The sequence below is a fragment of the Eretmochelys imbricata genome, chromosome 8, assembly GCF_965152235.1.
Source record: "Eretmochelys imbricata isolate rEreImb1 chromosome 8, rEreImb1.hap1, whole genome shotgun sequence".
Classification (NCBI taxonomy): Eukaryota; Metazoa; Chordata; order Testudines; family Cheloniidae; genus Eretmochelys; species Eretmochelys imbricata.
Genome location: NC_135579.1, coordinates 75,758,256 through 75,785,786, shown reverse-complemented (window position 1 = coordinate 75,785,786; position 27,531 = coordinate 75,758,256). Strand labels below are relative to the sequence as shown.

The following is a 27,531-nucleotide window of genomic DNA, read 5'->3' as shown; positions in this document are numbered from 1 at the left end:
ACCTGGATTTGTGCTGGAAATGGCCTAACCTGACGATTACTTTAGATAAGCTATTACCAGCAGGACAGTGGGGTGGGAGGAGGTACTGTTTCATATTTTAAAGTCTGCTGCAGTTTCCACGGTATGCATCTGATGAAGTGAGCTGTAGCTCACGAAAGCTCATGCTCAAATAAATTGGTTAGTCTCTAAGGTGCCACAAGTACTCCTTTTCTTTTTACACAAGCTGTGGTTTCCAGAGCCACTCACAACACCTCCCTCCCCGGCACAACGTGGGGCGCATCTGCCACCCGCTTAATAGCTAGAAGAGAACTCCCAGTCCCCAAAGGTCTGGAGCTCAGAGCTGGCCACACCCCTCCTCCCCTCACCCTGCTCGTTGGCCAATAGAAGCACTGTTTTCTTGGAAGGGTTGCTATTGGTGAATTCTCCTACCGCTTCTAACAAACGCTAGGATTGGCCGCCGTGGGGGTTGTCCGCAAAAGGCGGCATCAGGCAAAAACCCCACTCTTGGCGCCCTGGGACCCGCTGCCGCCGCTGCTCTGCCTGTGAGTGGAAGAGATTCCACCCCCCCCCCCGACACACATCCACTCCGGGGCGGCCCCCACGTACCCCGGTCGGCTTCCCGCGACGGGCTGTCGCTGAATGGCCTGCCCCATCGCCGGGGCTGAGCGCGGTTTGGGGCCGGGGGACGCCTCCTCCCTCAGGGCAGCTTTCCCGCCCAGCGCCCGGCGCGGCCTGCCCCGACTGGCCCGGGCTGGCTCGCCGGCCCGTGGCGGGAGGGGGAGCGTCTGTTCGGGGCTGCCCGTGCGTTTCTAGCCCCTGTCGGCCGGTGTCGGGAGGCGGGCCGGCCTGCTGTGTGGCTCCTGGGCTTTGGCCCTAAGGGGCCCACCCAGGCGCTGGAGACGGGCGCTCTCAGTCCGTTCTTGGCCCGTGGGGCTAGCCCTGAGCTCGGTTTTAAAGTACTGACCTGCTTGGCTCCCGCCTCCCCGTGCCAAGGGCCCGGCCCTGCTCGTTGAGGAGCTGGAGCTCCGACCCTTGGGCAGTTCCCGTGCCCACCTCTGCACGGGAGTTTGGGGGGGACCGCCGGAAGGAGGGAGGGCAGCGTGCGGACTGTCACCTGCTTTGCGCAGGGCGTCGGGGATGGAGGCTGAATTTCGGGGGAGCCATCGCTGCTGTAATTTGCAATCCGCGCCTCCTGCATACACACAGCACAGACTCTCTGCCCTGCCTTGTTCTCTCAAGAGTCTCTTCGCTCTTTCTTGGGCCCAAACTCACTAATTTCAGAGTGGTGGTAGCTGTGTTAGTCTGTATCAGCAGACAGAGCTAGGAGTACGTGTGGCACCTTAGAGACTAACAGATTTATTTGGGCATAAATGAATTTGTTAGTCTCTAAGGTGCCACAAAAACTCACAAATGTGTAACTTGTACCCTTCTTCCACATAACCATGAACTTGGGTTCTCCTCTGCTTTGGCCCCATGACCTACAGTAAGAAGCATTTTGATGGTCATTTTCTTTGGGCAATATCTGTTTAGTAGCAGAAGCCTTTTGAATACCAGTTTTGGCAAACTAACCTTACTTGATTATGTTTAGAACAACAAAGAAATATTAAGAAATGTCAGTCTAAACAGCCTCTTCCCCTTTTATTAATATATTCAACAAATCTTAGAAAACATGACAATATGTTTTATTTCTTCAGAAAAAAGAACACTAAATTATCTGTATATCCGTTGGACAGCATTTCTGCTCACTCGTCTGAGAAATAGTTTGCACATCATGTACAAACTAAATGACAAAGTTTAAAGTAGCTTATGCTCAGTTTTTAATATTTATGCATTCAGGCTGCAGTTTAAATGCAGTGGAAAGCATGTATTTGACCAGGAGTCTTGCTACAAGAGAGCTACCTTGTAACGTTAACCTTCTTTGACAACTTTCAGATGTTTTTCTTCTGTCTAGAAGTACAGACACACTGTTCCTCAAATGCTGAGTATGAAGATATGATTTCTATGCTTTGTACTGTAAGAGAAGGCTTATTTGCTTAGCAGTAGAAAATGTGGAATTATATCAACTTAAAGCATTAGCAGAATTGTGCAAAAACTCCCAGAATTGTACCTGCAGATCTTGTTTGTGATATGCCAAGCACTAAAAAGATGATATCCTATTTATTGTAGTTTGGTGTAGGGCAAAGCAGTATCAAGGGAATTTTGTGGCATGTCAGTGCTGGTGTTTGCAGTGATTATTCCTCAGCTCTGTGTCAGAGATGAGTTGACCCTTCCAAAGTGGTTACTGATTCTCTAAGGATTCTCTCTGTTCCCACATATTTTCTTAGAATGTGATCATGTAATTAAAGAACTATATCATAATACATATGCACAACAGCACACAATTAAGGTAGCACCCACGATCTTAATTTAGGTATTTCCTAACTTTTGAGTGCTTGATTTGCAACCTCTGTAATGTTCTTTAAATGTAAATATGTGTAATTTCCTAGGGTGTTAAATAAGGAAATTACCTCTAGAGCTAATGTAGTAACTGATAGGCGTGGTGGTAGGTTGCCCTCTATATAGAGCAGTGCTAGACGAGGATGGAAAAAACTTTGCCATTTCATTTCACAGATATTTGTTGACGGCAAAGGAATGATGGCACTCAGGAATCCTGGATTCCATTCCAGGCTCTGGAGGGCAGTGTACTCTAGTGAGCACTGGGCCCAGACTCTTCTGCACATTTCCTCCAAACATGATCCCTTCTGCCCCATCTCCTTCAGCCTCTGCCTGTCCCAGACTTGTCTGTGCCCCATCCATAACTCCTCATATCAGTCCCATTCTCCTTACTTAGTTATAGTCTCCAATCCTCAGACTTCTCATTCCAGTCTCCTTACCCAAAAAAGTTGCAGTCTCATCCCCCACCCCACCAACTCTTTCTCCTTGTGTGTCTCTTTCCAGTCCCGTCCCCCCCAACAGCTCCTTGTCCCCAATTTTCTTGCCCCACCAGTTTCAGTTCCTCCTACTCCTGACACCTCATCTGATCTGCCCCCTCCCCTCTAATGTTCCCCAGCCCTACTGGCTCTCGGTCCCAAGACTCATCCAGTCTCAGCTTCTCCCCCGACTTTGTTGCATCCCCCCACACCTTGTCCCAGTTCTTCTGTCTCCTCATCATATCTGTCACCCCTCCTCCTGTCCTACATGTTCCCAGTCCCCTTAAACCTGCCCCAACTTCCCCTCCTCCCCTGCTCTGTCCCAATCTACTCCCCACACCCCGGTCTAGCTGTTATTTCATTTGCATTCAAATCATGTATCTTCCTCATCCAGTGGGGAGGGATGTCATCCAGAGCTGAGGGTGGGGATCCTCTTCCTTCTCTCAGTTCAAGTGCTCCAAGGCATGGCCTGCAGCAGCCAAGAGCTGCAATTGCAGAGAAAGTCATGCTCAGCACTGGGCTGGAACTTGTCTGGTGCAGATGAATGCTTCAGGGAAGTTAGGTGCTAAAATCTAAGATGTCTTTACTGACCATGTGCAACTGTAATTTTTTAAAAATGCTTATACCATGGCCAAATTTGGGCAGACTTTCACTGAGACCGCAAAAGGCACATCCCTGATACAAAGGCCACTCCCTGCCAGATTTCAAGTCCTGCTCTAAAGCATGGGGACACTAGAAATTTTTAAAGAAAAAAAAATCACCAAAAATTTTTAACATTGAGAAAATAATGTATTTTTTCCCCTAGCGTTGCTCTTAGAGATGGCTGAACTGCATTGGCTGGTATTTTCCAGAAAACTTCAGTCTTAGGCAAACACCTGGCATGGAAAATTTCAGCCTAAACAGCTAAAATTTGGCAAAGATATAAACAACTGAAAACAGGGTCTTGTAACAGGAAGCATCTGGCAACTTTAATAATAAGTGGGTCTGGTAGCACTGTTTGGAATATTAGTAACAATGTTTGTTTTCCTGTATCCAAGAGTCTGTGTTTGTCTTGTTTTGCTTCAGCAAGTAGGCCTACCAATTTCTCAGGGTCTGTCTATGATGCCCACGATGCAGCACTGTGATGTGGGCAGTGTAGTCACTCTATCTCCCGGGGAGAGCTCTCCCAACAATAAAAAATAACTACCCCAAATGGGGGGCAACAGCTTTATCGGCTCCTGGCAATAAAGCTCTATACTGGTGCTTTTCAGTGCTAAAACTTTTGTCACTCAAGGGTGTGTTTTTTCCACACCCCTGAACGACTAAAGTTTTAGTGCTGAAAGTGGCAGTATAGACACCGCCTCAGTTGTGTATCCTAATATGCCACAGAGTTTCACAGTCTCCCCAAAATCTAGAAGGAGGTATATTAAAACAGTTTGTTTCATTTTTGGGGATGGAGAATTTTGATTTTTATATCACTCATTTTCTTTTGTATTTTTGCTGTTACATTCTGTAACAGGATTTTTGTTGATGAATGTGTTACTTGCTCCCCCTCTGTTTGCCAGAAGCTGGGAACGAGCAACAGGGAATGGATAACTTGTTGATTACCTGTTCTGTTCATTCCCTCTGGGGCACCTGACATTGGTCACTGTCAGAAGATAGGATACTGGGCTAGATGGACCTTTGGTCTGACCCATTATGGCTGTTCTTACTGTAGATCCTGGAGTACATATGGATTATGGTGTGTTAGTGTTTTTCTTCCCTCTAAGGAAGGATTTGGGAGAAGGGTAATGCTATCTGTTAGTGAAGAAACACTCTGGGGATGGAAGGGAATGATTTGCGTATTAATGTTCAGCTTCCCCTGTGGCTACTGATGAGGATTTGATTTGTGTTAGTCTCCCACTCTGAGGATGTGTAAGGGATTTCACTATCAGTGGGTTGTAAGGGACTTCCTAAACTTAATGTCCTCTCCCTAAATCTTGTTAGGTGGGGAGGGAGAATGGGAGCAAGCAGGCCTAAGGCATTCTCTCTGATCATATTAGTAATTGTCCTCATAGACCTTGTATTTTACTTTGATAGTTTTGTGATGGAAGCATCCTTGAACACTTATCGAGATGAACAACCTCCTCTGCAGGCTGAAAATTTCTATAGGAAACATGAAAAGAACAGCAAGTTGTCAGGTATGTATTTTAGGCTGTTGATTGAAATTTTTTTGCTGCCATGTTTCTCTTCCCCTTCACTTTAGAGACTACTACTGTATATATGTATTGTTGGATAAGATCCTGTTACACAAAGAATACATGTAACAAGATTCGAGAGGAAAAGCTTTAACAAAAAAGTTCAGTGTTCAGGGGCTTTGAATTGACATTTCCAGGCTTGTTTCTGCCCATTATGTAGCTGCAGTATTCCAATAGGATCGGTGAATTGTAAAAGAATAGTACTATGAAATTTATTACTCTTATGATATAATCTAAAATTATGTCCTGAGCTAGCTACTTTACTTGGTGAATATAAAGTATGTCAAGTATCAGACGTGTAGCAGTGTTTGTTTTTGTGGATATAGACTGAGTCTGGTGGCACGTTCAGGCATTTATTTGAGCATCCCACAAAAGCTTATGCTCAAATAAATATTTATGAAGACTTCCATATTGATAGCCCTTGAGATCAAAGTAATCTTGCCAAAGACCAGAGCCACAGTGCTACTTCTCTATTGTGCCTCAGGATGGGTCTCAGCGTTGTCCTTCAGAGGTGAGAAAATAGCTTTAACCCTCCAAGTTATTTCCTATAAATTGGCCGCCTACCTCTAATGATGATGACCTCGGGTCACTATTGTCTTGGGCAGGATTTGAACACATGAACTAGAAGTAATAGACATTGTCAATCCCCTGCACAGTCATGTAGTTTGCATCCCTTTGCAATGGTGGGGAAGTTCCATCCCACCCCCAGGAGAGGACAGGGGGTGTTTGCACCCATTGGGGCAGCCATAATTTGTTGCCAAGGCTCTGCAGGATCCCCAACAGCAGAGACTGTTGAATTAGTGCATTCTCTGAGCATTCTGCCCACATTGCCTCCTTGACTAATGCCACCCACTTTGGGATCTGTGCCATCTAGCTGCAGGTCCTCTGGTGAAGTGAACTGTGTCTGGACAGACTTCTGCCAGTGGAAGCTGGTACAGACTCTGGATGAAATCAAGCCAGTTGAGTGGATTCTCTGTCTAGCATTTGTTTAGAAGGACACTGGCACCAAATGAAGGGCTGCATTGGGACCATTAGGCGGGTAGCACAAAGTAAACCAAAGCTGGAGACTGCAGTGAGGGTACAGGGCTACTGATTTTAGAGACTTTAAAGATATGTTGTCACCTGAGACAAACTTATTTTATTTAAGGCATGGCCCTCCAGTCTGTGCTGTCTAAGAATGCTTTGACAGAGTTGAGGCTTTTTCTCTAAGCTATGGACTTTTCTGAAGCAATCCTGTGACCAAAGAGGCTTCCTATAAGAAATTACCCCCAATACTTCTTTTAGTAAAGATCTGAAAGATAGAAGATTTTTTACCAGCCCAGCAAGATGCAGGACTCAATTTTTTTTAGACTTGCTTCAGCTGGAGCAAGATGAGCAACCTTGTACTAAAAGCTGTTTTATTTCAATAGAACTTACCCTATCAGTTACAGAGACAACTGAGGGGGGATATGATAGGTCTATAAAATCATGAATGGTGTGGAGGAAGTGAATGAGTGTTATTTAGCCCTTCATATAAACAGAAGAACCAGGTGTTACCCAATGTAATTAATGGGCAGCAGGTTTAAAACAAACGTTAGGAAGTACTTCCTCATACAATGCACAGTCACCTTTGGATCTCGTGGCCAGGGCTGTTGTGAAAGCCAAAAGGTATAACAGAGTTCAAAGAAGACTTAAGTGCATGGAAGATAGGTTCATCAATGGCTATTAGCTAGAGATGGTCAGGTATGCAACCCTGTGCTCTGGGTTTCTCTAAACCTCCGACTGCCGGAAGCTGGGACTGGATGATGTATCACTCGCTACTTGTCCTGCTGTGTCCATTCCCGCTGAAGCATCTGGTACTAGCCCCTGTCGGAAGACAGGCTACTGGGCTAGAAGGACCATTGGTCTGACCCAGGATGGCCATTCATACGTTCTTATGTTTTCAGAAGTCAGAAATATCTGACTCCTCCTCCTGTGCTCACTTGCGAAGCTCAACCTTATTGTTACTGGCCTTCTGATAAATAAAATCTGTATAGAACCTTCTTCAGAACACAGTAATGTAACTGTCATTGGGTGATGTAAGAATGTTCTTTATGTACTCTGCAGTCTTTACCGTTCTGTCTTGAATGGCATTTATAGGGTCTCATCTCTTATCTTTGGCAGATTAGATACAAAAAAAACACAATAGTGTTTAAAAACCCTGATTTTTGTATTTAAATACAGGTTTATTTTAAATTAGAGTTGAAATCGACAACCTATGCTAGTCCTTAAGTTGCTTATTTATCAATCATTTAAATTAAGTACAAAAAATATTAAGCAGTGCATATTTGCTGCCAAGTTTTAAAGAAGGTCAAAGCACTGAACTGCTGGAAGTCACTGGCTAAGCACCTGGAACCAGAGGTTGTGGAAGTGCTAAACCCGCTTTTGACAGCAGTAGCCTCCTCTGCAGGTGCAGAAAGAATATTTTCTTCATTTCAATTTATTCAAAGAGTTCAGGTCAATGATAATTTATTCAATACTTCCTTTGTTTAATAAAGCAATTAGTTTTAAATGCAAAAACATATGTTGATACTTTGTCTCTAGCACATTTAGTTTTTATAATAACAAAGTGCTGTTCTGTGCATTTAATCAAATTTGACAATTTTCTTTCAAATATGGCATGACACAAATCAAGTAAAATAAAACAAATGCATCACACACTGTTTTCTTATGTAATAAAAATTTAAAAATTAAGAATCTGAATAGATGTATGTTAAGCTATATAATTGCTTAAATAAATGTGGTTTAACTTCCTGGTAGCAAAAATGAGCAGCAAAGTTAGGAGATGGGTATGTTTAGTTGCAAATCAACATGTTTTAATAGTTACCAACCAATGAGAATCAACTTTTTTTAGGAAAATAACTGAAAAGTACAAATGCAGAATGATTAAAATAATCATTTTAAATCCAGGTTCTGTGATTGCTGATTAGAATCAGTGATTTAAAGCAAACATCCTTTAAAATGGACAGTATCACATGAAAGTCTCTTCTATATTTCTCATTGTATTCACCTGGGAAACTGTACAAATATGGACATTATTTTGAAGACTGTTCCACTCATATGGTGTTGAGAATTGTTCATTTGTCATTGCTGGCCAAAGTGATCTGATTGGCATTTGATATTTTTTCTTAATCCTCCAAACACCATCTTAAACATTTGTTTTGTGTTAAAGTGAGGTGGTGGGGTGAGGTGGGAGGGAAGTATTGAGGTAAATGGTTATAGCTTTTCATCATTTGTAACCAAAAACAGTCATTGGGCAAATGGTGGATTTCCATTTTAACTAAAAGCTAGGAAAGCCCACATACATTGAGAAAACATCCACATGTATTTGCTTTCTATTAAGCATCTGAAAATATTTGTGTGTTGTCAGCACTTTTTAAAATCAAACTTCTAAAGACTTCCCAAGATTAACACAATTAAGCTTTCATTTTGTGAAAATGACAAAAATATTATTTTATTACTGTACAAATAAAGCAAAAAATACTTAGTGAGAAAACAAATGTGTTGTAATTCTTACATTTAATATACTGTATAACCACTTAATAAAAGGTTTTGCTTGTTACTGTCACTTTCCACCACAGGTGCAGATATGTGCTATTAATATTTGAAGCGTTGACTTATGTCGTTGATGTAGCAGAGTGTAAATTTCTGAATTCTTCATTTTGTTAGTCAAAGCAAAAACTTTGACATGAACATTAAGATCTTGCCGGGGGTTATTCCTCATCAGTTCTAAAATAATATACCTAGCTTACAGAGTCCCCAGTTTGCCATGCCTCATAGGATTCAGGAGTGGCCAGGATGCTGAGCTACTTTGCTTAACTCAGCATCTTGTGCTATTAGGCGCTCTCTACTCTGAGTACTCCTGGGGGGATTCTGCACCAAAAAACTTAAAATTCTGTGCACAATATTTTAAAATTCTGTATATTTTATTTGTCAAAAGAACACAATATAATCACTCTCGTTTCAATTATTTCAATAGTTTATTTAAACTACAATACAATGGATGGAGAATGGGAGTGGAGAGCACTGGAGGAAATCCCTAAAGCCCCATGCCTAATAGTAATGTTGCTAGGTTTGACCCTTTATTTCTAGTTATTAGTCAACAAATACATGCAGCCATATGTTCAGTTACATCATAGGCAACTGAAGAGCAAGCGAGGGCTGGGGAATCAAGTTCACAATTTATATTGGCTACTGACCATCTCCAGAAAAGTTAGTAGCAAACAGTTTATGGAGCACACTTGTATAGGAAATTTTTTCAGTCCAAAAATTTAGACCAGTTTTAACCACAAAAGCACCATAAGCATTTATAAGGCCATACTGTCCTTTACACCCCTCTGGCAATGTGAAGGAGCCTTAAAACTTTTACACCTGCCTGAGGAGACAGAGCCTGCCTCATGCCTACCTCCTCAGAAACACCCTGAAACTCTGCCCCTCCACACCAAGTGTGCTGCAATAGTGAGTGAGGGATAGAGGGTGTCTTTCACTTGCATGACTGCCCAGCTCCCCCCTACTGCTGGTGATTTACATCTCTATCGGCTGCTCTGGGCACCTGAGCCAACTTTCCTGTGCTGCCAGGAAGGGGCGCATAACCGCTCTTGCAGCTTCCCTTTGCTTTCCCGTCAGAAGTAATTTTTCTGTGGGGAAGCAAAGAAATCGGTGGTAGACATGAATTCTGTGCATGCGCAGTGACAGAATTTCCCCAGGAGTATACTCTACACTTAGTCACTGAAACACTTCAAAACAAGTATTATAGGGTGAAAATGATAGTCTTTTTCTTCTAAAAAAGATCTGCTGCACTTTTGCCTGCCCAGTACCAACCAATGGCAGTGACTTAAATGTTAGGAGTTCGGGGGTTTTTTTTTTAAAGTTTTTTTTAAAAAACTAACATGAATTTTATTTTTGCAGTGTGGATACAAGCTTGGAAAGGCTGGATGGGTAACCACTGTTAATGAGGATATTTTAAAAGAGGGGAAAGACTTGGCAGTGGGAGAAAGATGAGGAAGAATGATGAGGTGAAATACATAGTGTGGGCGCAGTAGCCTTCAGCAGTTTAATATGTATAGTTTTTTGTAATTAACTTTCAACTAAAAATTATTTTAAAACTCTAATGGGGACTTCTGACATCTGTTTTCAGGTTCTTGAAAGCAGGGAAAGGATTCAAGAGTCACATTTCAGTCTTCTGTTGATGTTGCAGCAGTGAAATTTGTTCACTTGGGCTAATGTGTGGGTTTGGGAATACATATACATACAGAGTACATGCCTATTGTAATCTTTCTGGTATTATGACTTTATAACTTGATTTTCATTGTTCATGATATTTGTTACATCAGTGCTTACTATGCTTCTTTGTATAATATATAATCCTAGTTTAAACGTTTTGCTATTATATGTGTTAATTTGGGAATGATTTTCCCTCTCCCTTTTTAGAATGTATAATACATATGAGTTTAGCTCCTACGAAATACTACATTATTTATTATTATTATGTGAAAACAATACAAACCATTCTTGAAAACATCTATTGCAGGAACATTTTACCCTTGCTGCAGTAATTAGCCACAAACTCCATAAAAGTATAGGCCAATGACTTTGGTTCTTATGACTTTGAAATATCAGGCTAGGTGTCTAAATATGGACTTAAGAGTCAAACACTAGTGTTACATAAGTTGATAAAGGGTGACACTATTTGAGCCCAACCATTGTAAAATATTTCAACTTTAAATGCAACTTGCCTTGTGTATATTTTCATATGCTCTGTGTTCTAAGGCTTTATAGTATTTTGGCAGTAGCATAATGGTTTATTGTTGCATTACAGTAGTTAGAACATCTAATAAAACAGCATAAATTAGAATTTCTCTAAATTTCAAAAGAAGTGTGTTTTAGAAGGCATTCATGAGTCCTCTAATAAATACTTTTCTAAAGTAACACAGGCCCATCCTTTGAGTGAAATTCCTTAGTTTTCCAATAAGAATGCAGTATCCTTTCTATGCCATCTAGTGATTGTAGTATAAAATGCAACAATTTAAATATAATCAGCAAGGGTTTTTTGAATATTTTTAACAGACCTCCAATGATAACACAAGTTTGTCTTCCTAATACTTTCCTTTTTAAACCCTTTTGTCTTTTATTCTTTGAAGTTTACCTCTTACATATCCATTTCTCAGCAGCCAGTGTAGATATGTCTTCTATGAAATGGTGACATTACTAACTCCATGTGTATGTTAGTCTCTGAACAATAATCAGAGATCCGATTCATTTTTAGGGTTTGCCACGCCATGCTGAGTGGCAACAATTTATGAGTTTTAAAACAAAACATTCTAGCAGCATATAAATTATAGAGCGTGATAGATGGGGCAATACTGTTTGCATTCAGTTAGCAGTTATGTCAGGAGTGGCAGAGTTTAATGCCCCTCTCAATTGGGTTTTCCCATGAAGGTGGATCAGAGACACCAAATTTAATCAATAGAGGTCTGGACCAAAAATAAATAAATAAAGCAAAAGGTGGATATTCATGTATCATGAGTCTCAAGCCAAAAAAGTTAAACTCTTTGCAGATTACCTCTTAAACCAAGAGTGGGCAAACTTTTTGGCCAGAGGGCCACATCAGGGTGTGAAACTGTATGGAGGGCTGGGTAGGGAAGGCTGTGCCCCCCAAACAGCCTGGCCCCTGCCCCCTATTTGCCCCCTTCCACTTTCCACCCCCTGACTGACCCCCTCAGAACCTCTGACCCATCCAACCCCACCCCTTGTCCCCTGACTGCTCCGGGACCCAACCCCCATCCAACCTCCCCTGCTCCCTGTCCCGACCCCTATCCACACCCTTACAGGTTCCCTGGGACTCCCACCCCCTATCCAACCCCCCCCTGCTCCCTGTCCCCAGACTGCCCTCCCCCAATCCACACCCCTGCCCCCTGACAGGCCCCCTGGGACTCCCACACCCTATCCAACCCACCATTTTCCCTGACCTCTGACTGCCCCAGAACCTCCACCCCATGCAACTGCCCCCGTCCCCTGACTGCCCCCCGGAACTCCCGCTGCCGCCCCCTTACCATGCTGCTCAGAGCAGCAGGAGCTCGCAGCCCCGCTGCCCGGACGGAGCCAGCTGCACTGCCTGCAGGGCGGTGTAGCTGTGGGGAAGGGGGACAGCGCGGGAGGGGCTGGGGGCTAGCCTCCCCGGCCAGGAGCTCGAGAGGTGGGCAGGACGGTCCCATGGGCCGGATGTGGCCCGCGGGCCATAGTTTGCCCACCTCTGTCTTAAACTGTACATTCTTTGACCATTTACAGTACAATATTTTTATGTGAGTGCCTCAGGTGCCTTGCACCATGCTAATTGGAATAGTCTTTACTACTCTTTTGCAATCTTGGGCACTAAACCTGCAAGCGTGCTCACATTTAACTTTACGCACATGAGTATTATCCAAATCTACCTGCGTATGTCTTTGTAGGACGAGAGCCTTGGTTTGTTTTATACTACTTTTTATGTAATTTTGCCCTCGTTTATATGAATTAAAGTCTAATATATGTCCTGAAATTTAACTAATAAACTAAGACCAAGCAAAATATTTTCTGTTTTCCTTTATTTCCTCAACAGGAGTAAAAAAAGATATTGAAAAACTTTATGAAGCAGTGCCACAGCTTGTAAAGGTGTTCAAAATTAAGGAAAAAATTGGAGAAGGTAAATGTGTATTTATTTGCTTGAATTTTCATGTACCTGAGAAATACACATTTTAAGAGTATAAAACTATATAATGAAGTCCAATATTGGCAAATTCTAGTATGAGAGCCATTTTATGGATTGCTTTTTAGTATTGTTAGAAATAAATGGGCGTTCTAATATTTAGTTGCAAGTACAAATGCTGGTAGATAAGTTTTTCCAAAGAGATTTTCCTGCCAGATTCTTGAAACCTGTTACCCAGTGGTTCTCAAACTTTTGTATTGGTGACCCCTTTCACATTTTTATATATTTAAACACCATGATAAATGCTGGAGGCAAAGCACAGGGTTTGGGGTGGAGGCTGACAGCTTGTGACCAGCCATGTAATAACCTCCCAACCCCCTGAGTGGTCCCAACCCCCAGTTTGAGAATCCCTGCTCTTACCAAAGTAGACTGGTCTAAATCAAAACAAGATGTTTAAATCACATACACTTTAAACTGCCATAGGTTGCTGCAGCTCTTGGAGTAGATCTAGCCAAGCATGTCTACGCAAGATTTAATCCACCTATATTTGTCTGTAAAGTGTACATTCCAAATGTACAATTATACTCTGGTGAGACATTTCACTACCAGCAAAGTAGTCTCTGCTTTTCCAATATTAAACCCTGTGGGTGGGGCTAAGAGAGGAGAATAGATGATTATGGCCAAGATATTTTTAATATATGGGCTCAAACTAGGCACACAGTAAAATTTTCAAAATTTGACAATGGGACATAGGCTGCAATTCTGTGATCATGCATATGCTTAACTTTACTATGAGTAATCCCATTGAAATCAATGGGATTGCTCAGGGCAATAAAATTAAGCATATGTATAAATATTTGCAGAATGGGAGCCTACACATTTTTTGAAAATTTTACCCACACGATCTTTGAAAGTTTTTCACTATTGATATTTTGACTTCTCTTCAAAAGTCTAGAAAGTAGAGGTTTAATTTTTTTAAACAGCTATTTGATTGTAATACTTGTGATAGCTTGCTAAATGTTTAAAAACTTAGTAGCTTTACAGACTAAATTTAAAAGAAAGCTACATATTTAGTTCGGAACAGCAATCTGAAAATTCAAGAGCATGGAATGCTTCTTGTCATGAACAAACAATAACATGTCATTAAATAAGGTTCTCATTTACAACTAGTGTTTCTAACCCTCTTGATCGAAATGAATATGTTGCTAAAAAGTGACATTTGTGACACTGGCAATACCGAAAGCTTACGTGTAAAGATGTGTTTCTACTTGCACTAACTTAGGGTGTGGGGTCATATCCTCCCTTCAGTTTCTCTCCCCAACAAGGCAAAGGTCTTGCTACTTATTAATAGTTATTGATATTATTCCTTTATCTCAAGTGGAGGGTTCTGTGTTTTTGTTGCTGATAGTATTGAGGTTGATTCTTGCTGGCAACTGTGATCTGTATATGCAACCATAGACTTGTTATGCTTGCATACTGGTCAAACATTTGTGGTTGTAATTACTTTAAATTATACTTTATGGTCTATTAATAAGAAATGTTACTTATTTTGTACTTCCCAATTTCTGGACACTAATGGCTAATTTTCTTAAAAATTTGTTTATTGATAACCCTGAAGTACTTAAGTGGCTTTCTGTACTAAAACCACTTTTTAAAGGTTTTCCTCATGCTTTAGCCTTGACTTGAAAACCTATTGTTTTGTGTCACAAACTTAACTTGACTCAAATAGATTCTCTTTCACCACAAGTGCAGCAGTCAGACCAGTAACATGAAATACTTTAACGCAGCTAATCCAAAGAAGTTAAACATAGGCTTCATACTTTCTTACAGGTACTTTTAGTTCAGTTTATTTGGCTACAGCCCAGCAACAAGCAGGATGTGAGGAAAAAATGGCTTTGAAACACCTAATTCCAACTAGTCATCCTCTACGAATTGCTGCTGAACTTCAGTGCCTTACAATAGCAGGGTAGGTTAAACAGGACACTTTTTTAAGCAAAAGGAATTAAAGATGTCATAACTGAATTTAAATGTCATTTAAAACTAAGTTGTATGTCTAGTTACTTTTTAGTTTTGGTACTACTTGCATTTTGCTGGAGTTTTGACCACAAGAAAATAAAAAATAAAAATCAGTAACTCTTTATATCAAGGGCATACCATAAATGGATCATGTTCGCTATAATGCTCATGTTGCTTTATTTGAAGCTAACTTTGTATTTGCTAGTAAAAAGTTCTAGGAGTTACACAGTATACATATGCTATCAAACATGGTTTAGGTAGGAAATAGCTGTGATAGAATCCTCTCTAGTACATCTGAAAGTACTGGCCAATGGCACTGAATTCTCTTCACTGGTTTAGGAATGGAGGTGCTTTGATGATATTTGCTGCTTCCAAGGCGGATGGTTGGAATAGCTCTTTCCTGAGATTAAGCCAGTTGCTCTCAAAGGGCTCAATCCTGGATCATGCAAATCCATGGGAGCAGACTCAAGCCCTAAAAGTGGGCCATGACACACCAATGGTCTGGAGAGCCCTTCATTGCAAATTGAAGAATGAAACACTTTGAGAAAAGTAATGAGGGGATTGTGTTCAGAGTACATGCTGATAGGTTGCTGGCAGTGTGGAATTTGTGTATTAATAGAAAAAGCATTGCTGAAGTTTTCTGTGGGAGCCAGGTGAAATAACCTATTTTCTGTTTGTTGTTTCAAGATAGTACTTTGTTTTTCCTTTAGGGGGCAGGATAACGTTATGGGAGTTAGATATTGCTTTAGAAAAAATGATCATGTAGTTATCGTTATGCCATATCTGGAACATGAATCCTTTCTGGTGAGTCCCACCCTTCTTTTTATATAAGCAGTAAAATACTTAATTATAAAGAGTTGCAAAATTACAACATTCAAATAATCTTTCAGGACATTTTGAACTCTCTCTCTTTTGAAGAAGTACGAGAATACATGTTTAATCTGTTTAAAGCATTGAGGCGCATTCATCACTTTGGTATTGTTCACCGTGATGTCAAGCCCAGTAACTTCCTGTACAACAGGCAGCTGAAAGAGTAAGTCTACACATGACTTTTATGATGATCTCATTTAGGAACGTGTGCCTTAACAGAACATAGTAAATTAAGTTTCTGGGTTTTTCCTTCCAGCTATACAATATGTGCTTAAGCAGTAGAACTAAATATATATATAAAAAAATTCTTATTTAGAGTTTAGGGACTTGGTCAGGGTGGGAAAGAAGAAATAATATAGTAAGCATGAAAAAATTTTGGATCACAAAATGGCAAATACTTTTAAAAAAATTAATTTAAACTCAATGAGTAAAACTAGTAAAATTGTTGCATGTTCAATAAGATTAAACTGAATAAAATCACTGTTTACTTTAACATAGTTAATACTGACCTTTAGTTGTGTACTGCATAGGTTTTCAAAGAATGCATGTGTTAACCTGTTTGTGTCTTGCAGCACACCTCAAGTGTGCATAGCAAGAAAGTTGATGTTTTCTTTTTGTCTTCCACTATGTAGCTTTTCTACAGATTAGCTATTCCTAAAACTAGGTCAGGTTGTATTAATTATCTTTTGTCTGCAAGTAACTAAATTAAAGGTAGCTAGTGTGATACTGTCCACCTTTTGCAAGGAGTTACTAGTTGCCTTCCTGTCAGTGAGTAGCTATATCCTCATGGCTTGGTAAATATTTCACTACAGTCCATACAAGAATAAGGTAAAACTTTATAGGGAAAACTGTCTTCCACAGAATTTGTAGACGTGTAGATTGGTACAAGTAATTTTCTTAACTCTCAGAACATGAATTTCTACCATATTGCTTGTTTACTCTGCTAGAATCATTTTAGAAAAGCATTCTATTGTTTCTGAAGAGTGTTTTAGGAGATCTGATGAGTCAACTGTTGCATGCATGAAACAAAATAGTGACTCAGAATGACTTTCCCATGGCAAGTAATAAGCATTTATGTATGTATGTGCCACCAGCTTTTGTGGAACCAAAAAGTCTTCAATTAAAAAAAAGTTGTAGTTCTCAATGTAATGGGGTCAGCACCCACCTCTCACAAGCACCTGCTTTGGTTGGGGGTGTCCACAGTCTTTAAACCAGTCTACCCCTGGTATGGGGCCATATCTCTAGGGCCTCCTCCCCGGAGACAGTCTTCCTGCAACTGCCCCAGGCTCAGTCCCTGCAGCCAGCCAAAAGCGCCTTCACTGCTCCCCTGGTCCCAGCTAGCAGACTCTCTTTGGCTCAGTCCTAGCAGCCAGCCAGGAGCCTCTCGCTCCCCCAGTTCCTGCCCCTATGTAGCTGTCCGTTGTGCTGCAGTTCCCTCAGTCAGCCAGGCTTGCAGTCCTTTCTTCTCCAGCTCTAAGCAGCAACTGCCCTGTCTCTGTAGATCCTTTCAATAGTGCCCTCCTGGGCCTTGATTGATTGCTTCCCCCCTGCAGCCACTCCAGACTGCTTGGAAGACCTCTCCACTGCTCCTTTCCTGGGATAAGTGTGGCAGGACCCTGAGGCCTCCAGCAGGGGGCCTCTGCACATAGTCCACCCCATCACACTCATCATTGCCAAGAAAAAAAAAAACTTTCCGATGTGAATCAAGTGTAAACTCATGCAGTCGTATCTTCTGAAGTCTGCAGCCAGCTCCAATGGTGCTGCTGAGAGGTTGCCAGACTTCAGCATTGTGAAAACTAATACGTCTTGTCTGTTTTCACTGTTACTATTGGGATCCCTTTGGACAGCAGTGAAATTGATAAGAATCAAGTAAGATTCACTCAGCTGTTGTCTGAGGTAGTTCTGTACAATAGTGGAGGCAGGCACTGGAGTTATTGACTAGGGAAATGGATTCTAAAGGTGAGACTGATGGGTGGGGTTGTAAACCCCTCTGGTAGCAGCCAGAAAGCTGAAGGATCAAATAGCAAAGACTCCACACAGATCTTCTGAAGGCTGGGGAAAGGTTAATGTAGCAAAGACCCACCCAGTCTTAGAGAATGAGATGTGGGGAATGGAGAGACTGTTCAGTCTCCTTTCCAGCATCCAGTGTGGGATAGATGATGGCTTTAAATGTATCAGATATGTACTAGCTAGAAGCTGGTATGGAAAATGAGTCCCCAAGCAGCACCCTGGTAGAAATTCCAGCACCATCCCATTTTTTAGGAGCTTGGTACAGGCACAAAGTAGGGATTGACTTCTTGTTTGGACATAGCTCCAGACTTAGGAAAGATAGTGGACATTACTGGCTAAGGGCACTTAGGTTTAGTCCTCTGGCTATTAAATAGCAAGTAACATTTTCAAGCCCAGAGCATGTGTGTGTGTGAGTGTGTATGAAATTTCAGTGGGAAAAATGACAAAATATAGGGAGAAGGTAAAGGTAAGATAAGGGATGGGGGGGGGAATTTGACACTGAAAACAACTCAGGGAAACAATACAAGTGAAAGTATCTATAACAATATAGTAAGCAAGGCTTATTGATTAGTATTCAGTGTTTATTCACTGGTGTTTATCAAACTGTATTGGATAATTTTTTTATATTTGACCAGCCCTAAGAATGAGATACATTTTTAAAACATTTATTAGATAGAAAATTGATTATTACGGTTACAGCATATAACTGTTCTTTAAATTGCAGTGGATATGGTGGAACAACCATTTCACCTGGCTGATATGTTTAAATCATCTAGGTAAGAGGGGTCAGCTAAATTTTCAAACCCTGTGTGTTGAATGCCAATGTATACCTTAGCTTCTGTTCTAAGGAACTGTTTTTTGGTTTGTTTTGTTTTTTAAGTACAGTATAATTTTCTTAAATTGTCTTTTTAAATTTGTGTCTTTTAGGTATGCCCTAGTAGATTTTGGTTTGGCACAAGGAACCCCTGATACGAAAATAGAACTACTCAGAGTTGTCCAATCTGAAAGCCAACAGGAAAGTTGCTCACAAAATAAGCCTCACCTAACCTTGGGAAACAGGGTTTCTGTCAATGGTACAGCATCTAGACAGATAGCTCAACAGTCAGCCTCAAAAACATCTGATAAATGGTGCTGCTCACAAATGCAGAACAAACAAGGAAAAGGAAAGGTTCTGAGTCTTTTTCACTAATATTGCTGCAGGAGTTTATTTAATGTATTACTTCATCCAACAGGGGGAGATGTAATACTAAAACAATTTGTCAGTGTCCAATTCCAAATCTTACTGTGTGTGCACTTATGCAACATGTCGGAAAAGTTTTGTTAGAGTTAAACTGTTTGTGAAAATGGAACTAGTTTCTGAATAACTACGTTGGCCTGGAACATTACTTCACATTCAATGTCTACTATATCTAAAAATGAAAATAGTGGATTCTTATGTAATGTTGCATGCTGTGTAAAATGCAGTAATGTTTGGTGAGCCCCTGAATCTCCTTTTGTAAAAAGGAGTTAACATTTTAGCAATTCATATCATGGCTTCCCTCCCCACAGAAAGTTTCTCATCTCCATTTTAATTACACATCAAAATACAACTGCTGTACATGTATATTTCAGGGTGTATTGGCATATTTCTGGAGCGCGATTTTTTTTTTGTAAGCATGTTTATGGGTTTGTCTAGACTGTTTTCTTCATACACAGTAAGCTGGTGCCTGAAAGTGACTTGTATGCAGCTGTTTTTGCCTTATGTCGCATCACACTTTTAAATACTGTCAGATTACAGCTGACAGTGTTACAGATTGAATTCTTATTGTCCTTTTTTGCTATTGTAGGAGGGGTCTGTGCACCATTCTGTCCAGCGCTCTGTCTTTGGAGAGAGAAATTTTAATATCCATAGCTCCACATACCAGGAGAGCCCTACAATAAAAGTAAGCAATACTGCTCACCAGGAACACAATCAATTATACATTTAAATAGTTGAACTTATTTGTGTTTCAGTACTAGATATCCCTAACTGCTATTTGTGATTTGTTGTGGCACAAAAAGTTATTGAACAGAATTGGCATTTTAGCAAAGTCTTACATTTACTAAAGACTTAAGTGATTTTTTTCCAAGCTGTTTGAGTGACAGTTACTGTTATGGTCTAGTTGTTGCCCCACCTGATTTTGTTTATATAGTAATTAATCTTTTTCTATCTGTGTAGTTTAGAAATTATTCCAAAAACTTGCTTTTGTATTCTGCAGTTGATAAGGCTACAGAGAAAACAGACTACGTTTGTAATAAACATTTTTACTACACTGTTTATAATCTGGGCATGACGTCTAGTGAAAAACTAGACATTAGCAAGAAAAACCCTAACTATGAACTAAAGCAGAGGGTTTGGCTAACAGTGATATTTTAACTGGGCAGTTTAGGCTTTGAAATAATGTTGCCAAATACTAGCATCTAATTCCACGTCTTAGTGTTTTTCGATTCCCATTTTTACAGCAAGTCTCTTTATTAAAGAGAAAAAGACAAAACCCTAGCCAATAACTAAATTACATTATACTGGTAAACACAATGTTACTGTAATTTCAAAGTACGTATGAATATATTGTGGATATGAATTAGTAGTAGTCACTGAAAAATGTCTAATTTTCCAGGAAAACCACCACTATACAAATCTTAAATCCCTTGGTACTTTTATTAGCCATTGAGATATCAGTAAATAGGACTGGTGGTCTCCTCTTTTAAAACTGGTAACATGTTTTTGTTAGTTCTTTCAAACACTTTAATGGAAGGGGAAGAGTGAAGCAAAATGGAAGTAGCGTTTAAATGTTTGAAATATTTAGAAAAGAGGTGGGCAAACTACGGCCTGGGGGGCCACATCTGGCCCGCGGGACCATCCTGCCTGGCCCCAGAGCTCCTGGCCTAGGAGGCTCACCCCCGGCCCCTCCCCCACTGTTCCCTCTCCCATGCAGCTACACTACCACATGGGCGGTGAGGCTGCGAGCTCCTGCCACTCTGATAGGGGGGTGGCAGGGGGTTGGGTAGGGGGTCCCAGGGGGCAGTCAGCAGACAGGGAACAGGGGGCAGAGGTTCTGGGGCCATCAGGGGGTGTGGAACAGGGGCGTGGGGGTGGTTTGGATAGGGGTGGGGGTTCTGAGTGGGACAGTCAGGGGGCAGGAAGTGGGAGGGGACAAATAGGGGGCGAGAGCCAGGCTGTTTAGGGGGGCACAGACTTTCCTACCCAGCCTGCCATACAGTTTCACACCCCAATGTGGCCCTCAGGCCAAAAAGTTTACCCACCCCTGATTTAGAACGTATAACATCTGTATTACAGCTCATAAAGCAATCAAAGGTGATGGATGTTGCATCTAGAAAATTAGCAACAAAGAAGAAGATTATTTCTACAAAAGCAGTGAACAATGGTGTAGCCAAGAAAGCCACCAACAGTTGCCCAGCTATCTTGACCTGTGACTGTTATGCAACAGATAGAGTTTGCAGTGTTTGCCTTTCAAGGTAATTTGCTTTGATGATTTTGTAAAATCAACTTCAGTAAATCTAAGCTTCTAACATTGCTTGACATCACAGGACAGTTGATTTAGTAAGTGAAAGATAGCATTAGACCTATGCAAGTTATAAGCATTAGAACACAATGTGTATTCTAACCTGACAAAGGTCATGGATTTCATATAGTACTAACTAACTTTCTCATTGCAGATAAATGCAATTATTTGTAGTTAAAATAGTTTGACATTGAAAGAGTTTTCTCCATTGGATGTTAGTGTGTAAAGACAGTTTCTTTAAGGTGTGGGGGGCTTTTTAATTTCAGTAAGGTAAAATAGCTTAACAATTCTCTTCATTAAAATCCTGAAATGGGTTTGTGACAGGCCTTATTTACACCTAGATGGGTTTCCCGATAGATATAGATATCTACACACCCACACACAGAGATATATACATCTAGATACGTATATAGTAGTGGTTCCCAAACTTTAAACAACCTATGAACCCCTTTCACTAAAATGTCAAGTCTTGTGAACCCCCTCCTAAAAATGAATATTTCCAGGGATTCTCTCCTTTACCAGAGTATAAATTATAAAAGCATTGATCTTGGAAATATAAAATTTGTTTTTATGACATGCTTATCACACACTATTATTAATTATTGATCATTAATCATTGCAGTATTACTACAGTATGAAAACAGCAACACTCTTCCAAGATCTCACTTTCATAGCTTGTATCATTATGAATTAGCCTGTTGTAAGACAAGGCTCCTATGTTTCATCAAGGAGTATCAGACATGAAACAGCATGAAGGAATTTAAGAAGCCAACTCAAAGAGTTCCTCCTACACAAGCATTCAGATCTTAAGCAGTCCAGGCAAACAACGCACATTACAACAAATCTTAAACTTGTTCTTCATAATTTTTAAAACTATACTAGCTGCCTATTTAATTTTCAAAACAGCAAAAAACATCCACCTCCCTTTCCATTTCTTACAAGAAGTCTTGAAGTTTATCACACTGAGGAGATTTAGATATGCTTGCTTTGATCTGCTTAGCTTTTGGAAGTCCAGGAGCTCTGGGCTGCTGGCCCCATGCTATTGCTAGGGACAGCTCTGTCCATCATCAGGGAATTTTTTCCTGAGAATCTCCTGTAACATTTTTGCAAACCCCCAGGGGTTCATGAACCCCAGTTTGGGAACCACTGATATACAGAGAGCGCTCTCTCTATCTCTACACACACACACCCCTACAGCAGTTACCCTTCCCAATGGAGAAACAGTTTGTAAGGAAAGCGTAGATCACTATAGCAGGGAAGGAATGCTTATAAATGGATGACATCAAGAAGGCTGAAGTGTTTGATGCCTATTTTGCTCCAGTCTTTGCTAAAAAGGGTTAACAAAGAGGACACAGGAAATTATGGGCCAGTCAGCCTAACTTGGATACCTGGAAAGATACTGGAAGAAATTATTAAACAATCAATTTATAGACACCTAGAGGATAACAGGGTTATTAGGAATAGCCGAGATGGATTTGTCAAGAACAAATCCTGTCAAGCCAAACTAATTTCCTTCTTTGAGTGGGTTACTGGCTGGGGGGGGGGGCAGGGGCAGGGGCAGGGAATGTGATACCTCAATTTTCATAAGGCTTTTGATCCCACATGGCATTCTCACAAGCAAGCTAGGGAAATGTGGTCTAGATGAAATAACTGCACAACTGGTTATCAGAATAGTTATCAATGGATTGGTGTTATACTGGGAGGGTGTATTTAGTGGGGTCAGTCCTGGGTCTGGTACTAGTCAATATTTTCATTGATGACTTGGATAATGGAATGGAGAGTCCACTTATAAAATTTGTGGATGACACCAAATTTAGAGGTATTGCAAGCACTTGGGAGGACAGGATTAGATGCAAAACAACCTTGATAAACTGGAGAATTAGTCTGAAATCAACAAGATGACATTCAATAGAGGCAAGTGCAGAGTACTTCACTTAGGAAGGAGAAATCAAATGCACAACTACAAAATAGGGAATAATTGGCTAGGTGGTACTGCTGCTGAAAAGGATCTGGGGGTTTTAGTAGATCAAAAATTGCAGATGAGCCAACAATGTGATACAGTTGTGAAAAAGGCTAATATTCTGGGATGTTTTAAAGAGTGTTTGAGAGTCATGGGAGGTAATTGTCCACTCTACTTTATACCTCAGCTGGAGAACTGTGTCCAATTCTGGACACATTTTAAGAAAGATGTGGATGAATTGGAGAGAGTCCAGAGGAGAGGAACAAAAATAAGATTTAGAAAATCTGACCTATGAGGAAAGGTTAAAAGGTCTTGAGGAAAAAAAATGAATTGGGGATCTGATAAGTCTTCAAATATGGTAAGGTCTGTTATAAAGAGGCCTGTGACAAGTTGTTCTTCATGTCCATCAGTGTAGGACAAGAAGGAAGTAATGGGCTTAATCTGAAGCAAGGGAGATTTAGTTTAGATATTAGGAAACCCTTTCTAACTCTTAAAGGTAGTAAAGCTCCAGAATAGGCTTCCAAGGGAGGTTGTGTAATCCCCATAATTGGAGGTTTTTAACAACACGTTGGACAAACACCTATCAGGGATAGTCTGAGTTTACTTGATCCTGCCTCGGTGCTTGATGACTTCTTGAGGGCCCATCCAGTTCTACAATTCTATAATTATACCAGCAAGAGAGTTTCGGCAGTATAAATTAAACCGGTTCCCCAAACGCAATAAGCTAAACCAGGAAGATTTTTTTTCTTGCAAGAACTGCATCTGCACTAAGCTATTCCAGCAAAGCCTATGTCTGTTAGCACTATGACTTTTCACATCCCTAACAGACATAGCTATGCCAGCAAAACTTAAGTGTAGGCCAGACCATATGGTTTGACTCTTCCAGGGACATTTATTTAAAAAGGAACTGAAATGCTGTTAAAAAAAACCCAAAAACCTTAAAGTATAGAATTATTTAACTTCTTTGTTTATGAAAACTTTACATCTTAAAACCAAAGATTTGAAAAATTTAGGCACTACTTAGCTAAGCAGTCAAGACTTGAATTCAGGGTTCCATATTTCTCTTGCAAGAATCTGTCATGTCTTCCATTTATTGTAGATATTTCTAGGCACCTACAAGAACTGAGTAGTCTTCAAATGCTGTGCAAGGGAAATATAGAACCATGAACTCAGATCTTGGCAAGTAAATAAGAGGACACTTTTTTGTTAAACAAATTTAACTTGTATCTGGAAACTTACACTATGTGAATGGTTTCAAAAATAGCAATACCACATCTGAAATTGTCACTTCATTTGAAATTTCAATAAGTTCTAGTATTTATAAGGCATTTTGGTGCCCTTTAACATACTGTTTTCTGCACATTTGGTTGTTCATCGCTAAAAGGAAAACTGTAAATTTGTCTTGAAGCTTAAGATCAGGAGGGAAGTTAGGTTTTACCTTTTTTTCCCTCTAGACATGTGTAAGTAAGTTGTAAGGACATTTATCATGTACACGCCTTAATAGTCAGACTGGCCAAACAATTTGGCATTGCAGTTCAAATCCATCCCATATGTGGAGTTAACTTCCATTCAGATGAGCCATTCCTCCATCAGGGATGTGGGTTATTTCAACAATTCTTTGCATTAATGAGAAAGTTCTGTTTACTGGGTGTGGTTTCCAAAATACTATATGATCCCTTACTTGCTGGTCTAAATGATTGTCAAAATACAGTCACATCAATCTTGTTAGTCAGATGTGCCATTTTTACTGAGTATGGAGCATGGGGGGTTGAAGTTACTAATTCAGAAAACAAACCTAACCCCTGCAGGCCAGACAGATAGTGACACTCAAAGTTTAAGATGAACTAACTAAATGTTTATATGTGCTTTAACTTCACACCCCTGTGCGGATGCTTTCATTCAAAAGTAAAGTGGCTTTAAGCCATGTGCTTTAACTAAAAGCGTGAAGTTAATTCATCTTAGCTTTTCTGAGTGTCCCCGTGTAAGCCAGCCCTTACTAGAAATCATGCTGCAGCTGAATGGAACTGAAAACATCATGATGGAAGCATGCAATTTATTTGTGTACTATTCTCTCACCCTAAATATTGTGTGTATTCAACACAATATTGCCAGTTTAAAATGTTAATACTGGAACATACCACAATGTTGACATGTCTCATGAAAGCATATGTTAGAAATGGTTTTAAAAGTCTATTGTAACTAGAAACATTATGAATTATGTTTCCTATTACACTTTAAATGCGCTTTTCTTTTTTATTACAAGACGTCAGCAAGTTGCACCTAGGGCAGGTACACCAGGATTCAGAGCACCAGAGGTGTTAACTAAGTGCCCTACTCAGACTACAGGTAGTATTCATCAGACTGAAATTAGTGACTCTTCTATACTTGGGTCTTCCCCATTTGTGCATATTACTTTCTCTGATTCTATTAACTCCTTTTCTGTTTACATGTGGAATTCATTTTATTGGCCTTTCTAACATTGTTCAAGCATTTCGTTTTTTGTTGTTGTTGTTTTTTTATTAAAGTGTTCATTACTCAGGCTGAAGAACAAGTTAGGAATGTTTTTAAAATGTTTGAAACTTGAATAGATCTTAATTCATTTAAGGCAGAGAGCCATATGTGGCAGTTCAGTAGAGTTTGTGTTTTTAAAAAGACAGAACTTTCAGCTTTTTCCAACTTTTTGGCTTTGTATCAGTTTAAATGTTCTGAAGTGCCCCTCCCCCCTTTATACTTCAGATGCTTTTAAAGAGAGATTCAATCAAACAATGTGCTTTCAGAGCAAGTATAATTAACACAGTATGTCTGCAAACATTCTTAAAAGACCATAGGAAAAGCTGATATTGACTACTTGATCTGTGCAGGCATCCAGAAATCAATGGATGTGAGATGAACAGACTTAATAATATATATATATATATATATATATATATTTGAGTAATCAAGATGGCTTCTGAACAGGTTCCTCCAATCCCCCAAACTCTTACTCCTGGATAGAAAAGTCAGGGTTCAGACTCCATAAAGTTTTCCTTTTTTCTTATTGAGATGTATACTTGTACTAGGTTGCTGGCACACACCCCTTTTCGAGTTAAAAAAAATCTGAAGATAAAGACGGCTATAGTCTAATAGTTTAAAGGGAAAACGATGGTTAGTCTGTCAGCCACATAGCTGATGTAAATACTGTGGAAAGGAATGTGTTTATGTGAAAAGTGAGACTAATAAAAAGCAGTCAGTGGAGTAGTTGAAAGTTATGATACATAAGAAAAGAAAAAATGCAAACACTCAAATCATGGATTAAATCATTGAGAGAAATGAATTTTAAGGTTGAAGCATGGGACTGGGAGATATGCAGCCTAATCCTAGTTCTCCCAGACTTATTTTTGTGGCCTAAGTCACTTAGGGCAGGATCCACAAAGATATGACATGTTGCAGCGCTCAATGTTGCAACACCTAACCCCTGTGTGCCCTGCTGCCTAGTGGAATCCTCAGCCATATGTTAGTAAACAAGATGAGGAGAGTTTGGCAGTTAAGGGAAGCATCATCAGAAGCTAGCAAACTGAGTAAGGAGCCACCTAAGCTAACCCAGAATAAAAAGCAGAGGTCAGGGGTGGGTCTTAGGCCCAGATCTTCAGTGGTATTTAGGCACCTAACTCCCATTGATCTGGGCCTTAAGTGCCTGACTGAGAGGCCCAGAGGTAGGCACCTCCCTCCACCTGGTATTCTCACCAATGAACCTTCTCCTGGAGTTAGGTGCCTAAGCCAGGTGAGCTACTTAGGTATCCAATGCCCTATCAGCTGAAACCCAGGCGATTCATGCACCCCCAACCCCCCCCAAAAAATAATAATAAAACATCTTCTGAAATATCAAATGGCCTGGAAGTTAAGACACTCATTTGGGTTGTGGGTTCAAGTTCCTGCTTCAAGTCAGGCAGTGCAGGGATTTGAACCAACGTCCCAGGGGAGTGCCCTAAGCAAACAGACGCATGCCAACCTAACCTATTGGAACAGTTCCACTTTGTATTAAATAATTAAATATTCATTGAGACAGGGACTTGAACCTGGATCTCCTCCATCCAATGTGAATGCCCTAGCCATTTGGATATAGTCAGTATTGCTCTCTGAATATTTATACATACAAAGAGCAGAGTTTCAACAGGTGAGATCCCCACACCTGTATACCCAATTGTCTAGTGGTTAGGGCACTCACCTGGGATGAGGGAAAGCTGGGTTCAAGTTCCTGCTTAAAGTCAGGTCCTTCTCATCCCAGGTGAGTGTTTTAAGCAAACAGACATGCATGTGCCAACCTGCAGGG

The 27,531-nt window shown here is 40.5% G+C and overlaps 1 protein-coding gene across 2 annotated transcripts in view; it reads left to right on the top strand.

Annotated features, from left to right (window-relative positions):
• The first annotated feature begins 414 nt into the window (after positions 1 to 414).
• The window catches only part of CDC7 (cell division cycle 7), a 32,187-nt gene continuing 5,070 nt past the window's right edge, over positions 415 to 27,531 (top strand). Inside the window, exons 1-10 of one of the 2 annotated variants that reach the window (XM_077825100.1) lie at positions 415 to 542; positions 4,968 to 5,068; positions 12,738 to 12,821; positions 14,655 to 14,790; positions 15,551 to 15,644; positions 15,731 to 15,873; positions 18,648 to 18,737; positions 19,549 to 19,642; positions 21,037 to 21,215; positions 25,486 to 25,568. In XM_077825100.1, coding sequence (XP_077681226.1) covers positions 4,975 to 5,068; positions 12,738 to 12,821; positions 14,655 to 14,790; positions 15,551 to 15,644; positions 15,731 to 15,873; positions 18,648 to 18,737; positions 19,549 to 19,642; positions 21,037 to 21,215; positions 25,486 to 25,568 — 997 coding nt within the window. In that variant the 5' untranslated portion in view covers positions 415 to 542; positions 4,968 to 4,974. Of the gene's footprint in view, positions 543 to 4,967; positions 5,069 to 10,119; positions 10,159 to 12,737; positions 12,822 to 14,654; positions 14,791 to 15,550; positions 15,645 to 15,730; positions 15,874 to 18,647; positions 18,738 to 19,548; positions 19,643 to 21,036; positions 21,216 to 25,485; positions 25,569 to 27,531 lie in introns of those variants that run through there. The other variant, XM_077825101.1, reaches the window with a different exon arrangement.